This window comes from Dendrobium catenatum, unplaced genomic scaffold (genome assembly GCF_001605985.2).
Source record: "Dendrobium catenatum unplaced genomic scaffold, ASM160598v2 fragScaff_scaffold_716, whole genome shotgun sequence".
Classification (NCBI taxonomy): Eukaryota; Viridiplantae; Streptophyta; class Magnoliopsida; order Asparagales; family Orchidaceae; genus Dendrobium; species Dendrobium catenatum.
In genome coordinates, this window is record NW_021319178.1 from 24208970 (window position 1) to 24220196 (window position 11227).

The following is an 11227-nucleotide window of genomic DNA, read 5'->3' on the forward strand; positions in this document are numbered from 1 at the left end:
AATAATGTCAATACATGAAAGCAGGCAATTGATAGATCACAAATCAGCCTTTTTCAGTTATCTTAATGTATTGTTCGTCAATAAGACCACAAAAATATCCTTAGGTTTTATTTGCTTTTATTTTGACTCAAAACGGAAGTGATTTGCATCAATCTATCACAAGGACTGGCGTTGATCCCAATGAACCTCGGTACTGCCATATTGTTGGCCTAGATAAAATAGAAAATCTGGCAGAAAGAATTTAAGTCCCAACAGCCATCAACTTGCCTTTGGCTAAAATGACCTCATAGCGTATAACGGGAAAAGAACACCATTTTCAAATTAAATAATTTAACGAGCAAAATAAAAAAGTCCACGATATTGCTATAAATTTATACTATAATCAGCATTAATTATTAGAAGTTTGATTAAGGCTTCATTTGGGGCGGCTTTCTTATTCCTTTTTAAATCAGTTTTTTAGTTATTATTTCTTTAAAGCAGTAAAAAACGCCCTAAACGGGGAATAAATGTTAATCTATTCACGCTTTTCATTAAGATAATGACTAATAAATACAGTTCTAGCAATGCCTTTTGATCTCATGGTCATTATTTTAAGTAATATTAATTAGCTGAATAGAAAACTAACCACATGTTTTTATAAATATGTGGTAAAAAGCTACACTAAACCACAGTATTTTAATCACATAGTCAATAATTAAACTATTAAACAAGTGCAACAAAAAAATGATTACAGACTAATATTTTTTAAAAAAAGAAGATTGATGACATGACTTTAAATCACAATAATAAAAAAAAAATTATAAACCAAAAGTCTTTCAGTGATATATTAAAATTCCATTTGTGTATAAGTTTATTAATGAAATCAAGGAGTGGATAAATATTAAGTTATACATGCATTGTCTTGCTAGATTTACCTATCTAAAATTATCTTAATAAGTACCTTCTAAAATTAATTGAAAAAAATCTCTTGTGCTAGAATGAAAACAACCTGTAGTATAGAAGTTTAGCTCCAACTACTCTCATCAAACATTATTTTTTTCATCATTGTATACTTTGTTCAGCGACACAATAAATCATAGGGAAAGCAGTAAGCTAGCTAGATGAGGGTCTAGAGATAAGATACACTATTATCAATCACACCTGTTCTTATTTCCTTCCCCTCGCACTATACAATCCATCCAATCACTACCTGTTTCAATAAATTAACCAATCTCATTATTTTTCTTCTGTAGACTATCATTTGGCATTGTTCAAGAGACAATTATTAAGTTTATTTTGCAACTTGCATGAAAATTTTATGTAAAAAGTAGGCAATCACATCCTCGATCCTAACCCTATAGTTTTACCAAGTTCGAATGAAAGAACCCTTATATGAAAGTATGTGAGCCTCAATAAGATTAATAAGAGCTGCTTCGCAATAGAAGGGAGGATTGATAATCAAAATTTAGGAAAGTTTTTATTTATAGAGAATCTAAACACTAAAGAAAGTTAAAAGGCGATAATTAACTGTGTAAAAACGAAAAACAGTAATGCTACACTAACTTCCACCTATAGCCCAAAAAAACCTCTTCGTGTGTTTGGGGGATAGTGTAGCATTACTCATACAAAAACAAGCAACTGAATCACAAGAAACATGAAATAAAACCCAAGCATAATAATATTAACGAAGACGAAATAATTTAGAAGGAAATGACTCGTGAGCTAAGAAAGACTTAGTAGTTTGTTGGCGGCCGAGGAGCCCAAGCGCCGAAGACATCGTGCGGAAGCTGACCGTTGGGCATCAGATTAGGCGGCACATTATACAGCGGCGGCATCGTTGGGAACTGCTCCCCGCCCTCTGCGTTCTGCTGCATCGCGGCAGCCCCTACACCCGCGTCAAACCCCAGTGGCTCATCCGTCGCCGGCGGCTCTTCCTCTTCAAGCGGAAGCCTTTCATAGGTCGCGTTTGAGAAAGTGGCCGCAATAACAATCACCGGTCCCGACGCGACGAGCTCACCCAGTACGGTGCCACCTACCACTTGACCCTGCCCGCCGGCGAGATAAATGGTTAGTCCAGTTGCTCCAGGCGGCGAAGGAGCGGGAAGGAAAGCGCCGGAGAGGGAGAGGATTTCGAAGCGTCCGTGAAGGGAAACCACGGCACCCGGCGGGGCGGCTGGCTGGCGGAGGGTGACGTTGGCTACGATGCCGCTGCCGCTGAGTATAGCGACCCCGCGCTGGCGACGGCGGGCAAAGGTCGTGACCGCGTCCATGATGTCGGTACCGGTGGAGATCTCGAGCACGTGGGAGCGGAGGGCGTTGGGGCTGTCGCGGGTGATGATGATGGGTGGTTTAGGTTTGTTTTTTGAGCCAGATGGGCGGCCGCGGGGGCGGCGGCGGTCGACTGTGGTGCTTCCGGGGGTTGTATCTCCGCCTGCGGTATCAGCGCCGGCGGATTGGTCTTCGGCGCTGGCAGAATCGTTATTGTTTGTGTTGCTTCCGCTGCTGTTAGTGGCGCCTGGGTTGGGGTCGAGGAGGTGGGGGTGATCGTCGGAGAGGGGGTTACGGAGATGGAGGGAAGGGATGGAGGGGGCGGCGGCGGGGGAAGAGGAGGAGACCGAGCGGTCCACTCCTCCCAACCCCGCGCTCCCGGCCCACCATCGGTTCGCCAGCTTCAATCTCTCACCCGCAAGCTAAAATATTAAGATCTCTGCAGGCTCGCTCTACCTTCCTCTTCTTAATCAGATCTGACGAATGGAAAACTTAACAGGTCAAAGGGCGAAACCGCGGGGAAACAGATCGGCATGAGAAGAAACGCTCTGTTTCTCTTTCTCTGAGTGAATTGTACTTGTTGGTGATGGTGAGGTCAGGGAACTGAAGCGTTTAGGCGAGAGAGAGATAGGAATCTGACTCTCAAGGAAAGTAGGGAACAGAACAAGTACATGCCAAGGATGGTGCCTAGTCGTCTGAGAGGTCTGGCACTTGCTGCGGCGCACCACTGCAACTTTATCCTGCTTTGTGGGTGGGGCGGTGTGGGGGAGAGAAAAGGGGGCAATAGTTTACCTCTTTCTCTCTCATGGGTTCCGGCTTTCAAATCTTTCTTAGGCAACGGGAATTGGGTATACTTCCGATATGCCCGTTCTTGTGCTATCAGGGACTCTTATCTCTTCGGATGACGACTCCTTTCTCGCATCTAAGCTCCGCCATCGTGTCTGGATCTACACAAAAATATAAAAAAAACAAAGGAGAGAGAGAGAGAGAGAGCGAGAGAGTTTGGGATAACGTGCGCACGAGAAGGTGGGTAGTGGGAACACGTCGCTGTCGCGAGTCCCAACACAGTATCGAGTTAGTAAGAGAGGAAATGGAATCAAGAGGAGAGAGAAATGGGTCTTGCCGTCCGGTCTTCAATGGCCTGCCAGTACTTGCCACTCCATTTCCTCATTTATTAAACTGTACAAAACTTCGGTTAACCTAATCTTTAGCCTTTCTTTTGACTGCAAAGCCTAACTATATTTAAACATCCTCCATAGAACAACTAAAATGTAACACATCAACTCCTGTTTGACATCTGGCTCGATACTATTCGGTACCGTTCGGTGCTGTTCGATACAACTGATGTGGCGTATTTTTGTTGGTCTCCGAATGATGAACTGTGTTCAGCATCCCCACATAATTTTGGGTGATGATTAGGCTATTTCAACTCCTAATTAAGCCTAATTAATTTTTTTTGTATTTTCCTCTCCTTATTTTCTTCTTACTTTCACATCAATACAAAGTAGCTTTCAGCATACTATTGTCTTTCATAAATTTAAGCTGGGAAATTTTTTGATAAAAATATTGTGACATAATTTTGAGGAGGATAGCCCTAATAATAATTATATTTAAATAAAAATAATTACAATAACATTTTAAATATTGATCATATATTACATTTCTTTTAAATAAAATTTAATAATTATTAACATAAATAAATTTGGGCCGGAATATTCTTATCCAAATTTTCTTTTTCTTTAGACATTAAATGGTTCCACCAACAATTAGATCACACCTGGCGCCATCTTGAGTCTCGTGGGCAGAGCTCAAATGATATTTTATGCAGTTTATCTTGATTTGATTTTATATGAAATTATTTAATATTTATACAATAGGGAATCATTATCTAAGCTGACCAAATAATTTGTTTTGGAAATATCTGCATTTAAGATAATAGCCTAGCTAACATGTAATTTTCTTTTTGCTTAGGAGCAAATTTAAGTATAAATATTAAACTTAATATTTTTTATTTCTACAGAAGCCAAGGCTACAGACAACAAAGCTTTATGCCAACTAACTCTGCAATCAAGTTGGCATTTCATATGAGACAGAACTTGCGTAAGAACTGTAACTTAATTTCAATATCATCTAAAATAAATCATAATTTTAGAGAAATAAAATTTATGTTAAAAGATGGTGTAAAAATGATACAGTCCATTTATATTGAAAAAAAAAAGAATTTAGATTTTAATAACATTAGAAAAATAGCATTAACTTGTGTTTATTATACAATAAAAAAATCTTCTGAAGTCATAAAAGATATTGTTGAATTTATATTTGTTCTTGGAGAGAGAGAGAGAGAGAGAGAGGCAAGATTACCCCTTAGTAGAGAGGTGAGTGAAGCTGATCTAAGAGTCAAATTTTGAAGAGTGGATCTCAAAGATATATTACTTGGATGGAGTTTTGTCAAAAAATATAGAATTGTATGGTGCCCTTGCTCAACTAGTGAATCCCTATTTATGGATAATGATCAAGGTTGTTGAACAAGATGGACTACATTTAAAATTATAAGAACATACTTAATATAGCTAGTTGTAAGTTTGATTGTTAACTATACCTTAAGCCATGGAATATAGTGAGTTCTAAATTATGAAAAAGTGTAATTAATTATGAGTTCCTCTACTAAGAACTCCTAATTAGCTGGTAATAACTCTGGATGAGTAACCTTGTTCCTTTGTTGAGTTTATGTGACTTAATAAGTTTCAATGGTTAGTCTAGTATATGAGTACTAAGGACAAAGTAAGTATTATCTCCTAGGTGACTTTTGAGATTCAATTATGTCACTATAGGAAAATCAGCTATTACCAGCGGTTCAGTCGCCAAAAAACTCGATACCAGACGGCTTTCAAAAGCCGCCAGAATTTCACGGTTTACCGACGCTAGGCGGTGGTTATCCGACGAGACGCCAGCGGTTTAGCCGCCGGTACTTCATGCGGTTCTGACAGCCGGTAAGCAGCCAGTAATTAACTAGTAGTCGCCGGCGGTTTAGCTGACGATTTTACCTGTGATTTTGACAGCTGGTACGCCGTTGGTAACTAATCGGCAGTCAACGACGTTACTACAGCTGGACATACCGGCTGCCAGGCCGCTGGAAAGCCGCCGGAAAAAGGCCGCCAGAAATAGTTACCTACGCCATTTTTTCCGGTGATATTTGTACCGCTAAAAAGCCGCCGGTGTTTTACAAAACAGCCGGAAATAAATCGTTAACCGCCGGTAATAACCGTCAGTAATAGCTGAATTTCTTGTAGTGTGTGTAGTTTGAGGTTTTGAACAATTTATAGTCGAGTAATTATGGAGCTAGTTTATGATCATGAACTTATATAACCTAATTTAGACGTTTATGATGACTTGATTGATTTGAATCAAAGAAATATGGTCTATATTAATTTCTTGATCATCATATCTTAGTTAATGAACTGGGAAAAGAATATGAGAATAAATTTGATGAACCTAATTCATATAAGGTAGCTTGTCCATGATGTGTACACTGCATGCAAAATGATGATTGTTGGGCAATGGTGGTATATATGACAACAGTACTAATATTTTGGCATTACTTTCTTCAACTCCAACTCATTTAGCTCGAAGCTCTCATTTTAGGTCCTTTTTAGTAAAAAGTGAGGGTTTATTTTTTATTTATTTGAGTTATATTTTGTAAATTCATTCAAAATCTCCAAACACTTTATCAAATGATATTTATTGATTCCCTTATTCATAGATTGCTCCTTAGGCATTTAATAACTTAATAATATATTAAACAATTGAATAATCTTAAGTTTGTTGTATTTCTCTCATTAAGACATCCATTTTGAATATAAGTGCATAAGATTTATAGATCATTTGGTCCCTCAGAAAGAGTCATAAAGTTCTCAACCATACTTATAGGCTTGATTTTTGCTCATTTGGACTTGAATCAAAGCACTTATAGGATCATTGGATTTTTCTTATTATAACATTTGTTTATCTATAAGTTTGTTGAAATCAAACTACATGCTCTTGAGCTAAATTTTGAAAATTTCAATTCAACTATTTCATTAAGATCCATATTTGATCGAATAAATTTTATTGTAATGCATCATGTAGTAAACTCAACATGAATATATTACAATAAATTATTTTCATTTATTTTAAATTAAAATCTGCTATATATATTAGTCATTTAAAATTTGATACATAGCCATATCAAATATTACTGTTGTCATTCATAAACTAGTTAATTCCTTGTCTTTTGTAAAAAAACATATTATGCCATAAGTTTCTTAATGCCACACCCAATTAATTACAAGGATAACTATACTATTTTTCTAAGAATTTTTTTAGTTGTGATAACATTTTTTGATTTATTATAAAAACTCATCACTTTGTTAAATATCTTGAAAAGCATCATATCAAGATTATACCATATTATATTTATTTTTTTAATATGGTAAATATTAAAAAAAATATTTTTTTTCCTAGTTTAATAATGGTCTTTCCCAAATCAAGAGATCCTTTGTTTGCATTCTTTTTCCAAACATAATATGACTTAAATTAGATAATCTTGCATACATATCTTCATGGGATAAAGGTGTTTTGTCCCTAGGTTAATGTTTTTTCTATGGTGTTTTGGCAAGTGTATGCTGGTTCATTGGGCTCTAAGTTTGGGTTGTTCTGAGCTATTGATTTTTTTTTTTTTTTGCTTATTGGGTGTTGGATAATAGACTATTTTCTATTTTATGTTGCATTTGACTCCAAGAAATATGGTCTATATTAATTTCTTGATCATCATATCTTAGTTAATGAACTGAGAAAAGAATATGAGAATAAATTTGATGAACCTAATTCATATAAGGTAGCTTGTCCATGATGTGTACATTGCATGCAAAATGATGATTGCTGGGCAATGGTGGTATATATGACAACAGTACTAATATTTTGGCATAACTTTTTTCAACTCCAACTCATTTAGCTCGAACCTCTCATTTTAGGTCCTTTTTAGTAAAAAGTGAGGGTTTATTTTTAATTTATTTGAGTTATATTTTATAAATTCATTCAAAATCTCCAAATACTTTATCAAATGATATTTATTGATTCCCTTATTCATAGATTGCTCCTTAGGCATTTAATAACTTAATAATAATACAATTGATTAATCTTAGGTTTGTTGTATTTCTCTCATTAAGACATCCATTTTGAATATAAGGGTAAAAGATTTATAGATCATTTGGTCCCTCAAAAAGAGTCATAAAGTTTTCAACCATACTTATAGGCTTGATTTTAGCTCATTTGGGTTTGAATCAAAGCACTTTTAGGATCATTCGATTTTTCTCATTAAAACATTTGTTTATCTATAAGTTTGTTGAAATGAAACTACATGCTCTTAAAAAATAAAAAAAAAATGAAACTACATGCTCTTGAGCTAAATTTTGAAAATTTCAATTCAACTATTTCATTAAGATCCATATTTGATCGGATAAATTTTATTGTAACGCATCATGTAGTAAACTCAACATGAATATATTACAATAATGTAATTTATTTATTTTAAATTAAAATCTGCTATATATATTAGTCATTTGAAATTTGATACATAGCCATCTCAAATATTACTGTTGTCATTCACAAACTAGTTAATTCCTTGTCTTTTGTAAAAAACATATTATGCCATAAGTTTCTTAATGCCACACCCAATTAATTACAAGGATAACTATACTATTTTTCTAAGAATTTTTTTAGTTGTGATAACATTTTTTGATTTATTAAAAAAACTCATCACTTTGTTAAATATCTTGAAATGCATCATATCAAGATTATGCCATATTATATTTATTTTTTTAATATGGTAAATATTAAGAAAATATTTTTTCCTAGTTTAATAATGGTCTTTCCCAAATCAAGAGATCCTTTGTTTGCCATTCTTTTTCCAAACATAATATGACTTAAATTAGATAATCTTGCATACATATCTTCATGGGATAAAGGTGTTTTGTCCCTTGGTTAATGTTTTTTCTATGGTGTTTTGGCAAGTGTATGCTGGTTCATTGGGCTCTAAGTTTGGGTTGTTCTGAGCTATTGATTTTCTTTTTTTTTTGCTTATTGGGTGTTGGATAATAGACTATTTTCTATTTTATGTTGCATTTGACTCCTTTGTTCTCTTGAGGTTGAGCTTAATTTCTACTTTATTTTGTCCCCTTGCCTCTTCTTGTCCTTTTGTCTATCAGATTCTGCATGTTTTGCTATGTGTTGTGAATGATCTTGTTATTGTTTCTTATGTTGATGTGGTGATTGTTGCTGACTTTGGTTTGCATTATATCTTGGATTGAGCCTTATTGGAATATATAGTGTATCTACTATGAGTTTTGAATGTTTTTGTGGTCTCTTCAGTTTTTGGCATGTCCTTAAAGTCCTTTATGATGACTCCTATTGCATATCCAAACTTGGGCTTAATTTTGAGTTTGACTTCCTGCCTGCCTTTTTTAAAAAAAATTATTGTGTATATAGTATGAGAATCTTTGCTCTATTGAATTTATTTATTTTTTCTATTGTAGCTTTGTGAGCGATAGTGAGCTGTGATTTCCTCTAATGACCTTGCAACCTTTCTTTTGATGATATAAAATTCACACCCATAAATGGGCTTTACAAAAAAAAAAAAAAAAATCCTTCACAGGATAAAGGTGGGGGGAAAAGGGTCTAGTTCAATAACTTATTTTTAAAATTTATTTCTGTAATTTAAATGAAAGATTTGTATGTTAGAATATGAAATAAAAATAAAAATAAAAAGAGTATTTGTCCGTTTATTCTAATCAAATTTATATTGAGTGCTTTATACAGTATAAATATAGTAATCTATTTTGTGTGCTCTATGCCTCTATCCAAACATCATTGCAAAGGCATGAACTACATAATGGTTACTCTCATTAAAGTATTTCACTTATTTATCCATCAAAGGTTGTAACAACCTCCTCCAATAAAGCCTTCAGCTCATCAATCAAATGTCTAAAAAATACAGTCTTGACTTTGGAAATGTGTTATTAGCAATGATAAAAAAAATAAATAGAAATTTTATATGCATCCAAGGTGTTTGCGATAGAGTATATAGAATAATATGAACTATACAAAAAAAAAAGATATTCTTGTATATATTATTTATCTAAAATGTTCATTCTAGATTTTAATCTCCACATTAAGTGGTTTTACTCAAATTGAAGGGTATGTATCATCAATGAGTTTATAATTAAGCTTCACAATCACTGGGATAAACCATTAAATATTTTTTGATGTAGATATTTTTAATATGTTTTGTGATATTATTTGCAATATTTCTAAACATGTAAAATTTTGAAGTTTAAGAGTTAGTAGATAATAATGGATCCTTTATTTGGATATCTAATAAACATATTTCTAAAGCATAGATCGTAGTGATTATGCTAACGGTTGTTATTTGAAGCTTATTAAGTGGTTTTTTTTTTTTTTTTTTTTTTGAACTTTTTTAGGTTTTTTTTTTTTTTTTTTTTTTTTTTTGATATTACCGTGGAATCCTCTATAATCCTAATTTGGATTTCATTTTCAGATATGAGGACAATTTTTTTCTCCAAGAATTTTACATGGTTTTGGTTCTATATTTAGGCGTCATTTGAAAATTGATAGTGTTACAACCAATGGTTTGAGGCTTTAAGTAGCTAGGGTTTTTGTTGAACCTAATTGTGTGTGGATTCATCATGAAAAATTTGGATATGTCCAAAAAAAATTTATGGAGGATTTCCCCCCTTTTAAAATTTTGTGAATATTGCAAAACTGTTAGTTACAGTAAAAAAAGAATGTTATATTTTTCATCCTCAATTAAGGAAAGAATCGGTTGAAAAACTACCCGTGGGGAATGATAATAATGAAAATGCAATTATATCCCTTATTTTAGATACGAACGTGATTGCTACCATTCCTTTGGATGAAAATATGGTTGCTAATGTGTCTCTCTCGAAATCTAATAATCCCCCTCCTTCTAGGGAAGTGAATGTGTGTATTAATGACCTTTCATTAAAGGTCGATAAACATAATAACTTGTATCCTCTTGAAAATCCTCTTTATGTACGTTAATCTTGTAATTGATCCCCTTGTATTTTGGGAGATATAATATCTTCTATATATGGTGTTGGTATTGCTAATTCTAATCCTGCTATTGAAAACTATATTCAAATGACTCATTTTATTAGTCAAGATCTATCTTTTGGTGGTGAGGATGTGCCCAATTCAATACTCATAATTATAATTCCTATTTCTTCTATCTCTAATGGCGAGCCTATTATCAATATGGAAGCACTACAGGAAAAATGTTGAAATCCGGCGGTTTTTTCCAGCGGTTACTCTATATTAACCAGCGGTTTTTTGGACTACCGGCGGCTTTACGGTGATTTTTTGGCCGCCAGAACAAATCGCGTAGGAAACTTGTACCGGCGGTTTTTTTTTTGCGGCGGTTTTCCGGTGGCCTAGACCGCCGGTTATAACCGGATTTTGAACCGGCGGTTTTCCAGCCGTGACGCCGCCGGTTATTTGACCGACGGCTTACCGGTGGTCAATTTACTGATGGTCCTCCGGCAGTTTAGTTGGGCATCGTTTGTTTTTTAAATCGCCGGCAAGCGCCGGTAGACCGACGGTTCATTTACCGGCGATAGCCGTCGGTAGTACCGACGATCTAAACCGCCGGATGTCTACCGTAACACCGCCGGTGGCCGTCGGTAACCGTCGGTAATAAACCGGCGGTGTAATGCCTTTACCGGCGGCTGATTATTGGCCGTTTGGTATCGTAGTTTCCGGTGGCCAAACCGCTGGTAAGCTGCCAGAAACCTGTAGCACCTGCAAAAAAAAATTGACAGCATCCCCTCTATTTGAGGGAGTTCACCCTAAAGGTCTAAACCTGCAGAAAAAGTAAGATATGTTGGGCAACACGCCGCTATATTCATCA

General features: G+C 35.0%; 1 protein-coding gene across 1 annotated transcript in view; it reads right to left on the minus strand.

The window, feature by feature from the left end:
* Positions 1-1430: 1430 nt before the first annotated feature.
* The window catches only part of LOC110108099 (AT-hook motif nuclear-localized protein 20-like), a 17373-nt gene continuing 7576 nt past the window's right edge, over positions 1431-11227 (minus strand). The window contains exons 2-4 of the mRNA XM_020838617.1: positions 10978-11118; positions 5364-5448; positions 1431-2669 (exon numbers count right to left, since the gene is read on the minus strand). Coding sequence (XP_020694276.1) covers positions 1713-2669; positions 5364-5448; positions 10978-11118 — 1183 coding nt within the window. The 3' untranslated portion in view covers positions 1431-1712. The remainder of the gene's footprint in view (positions 2670-5363; positions 5449-10977; positions 11119-11227) is intronic.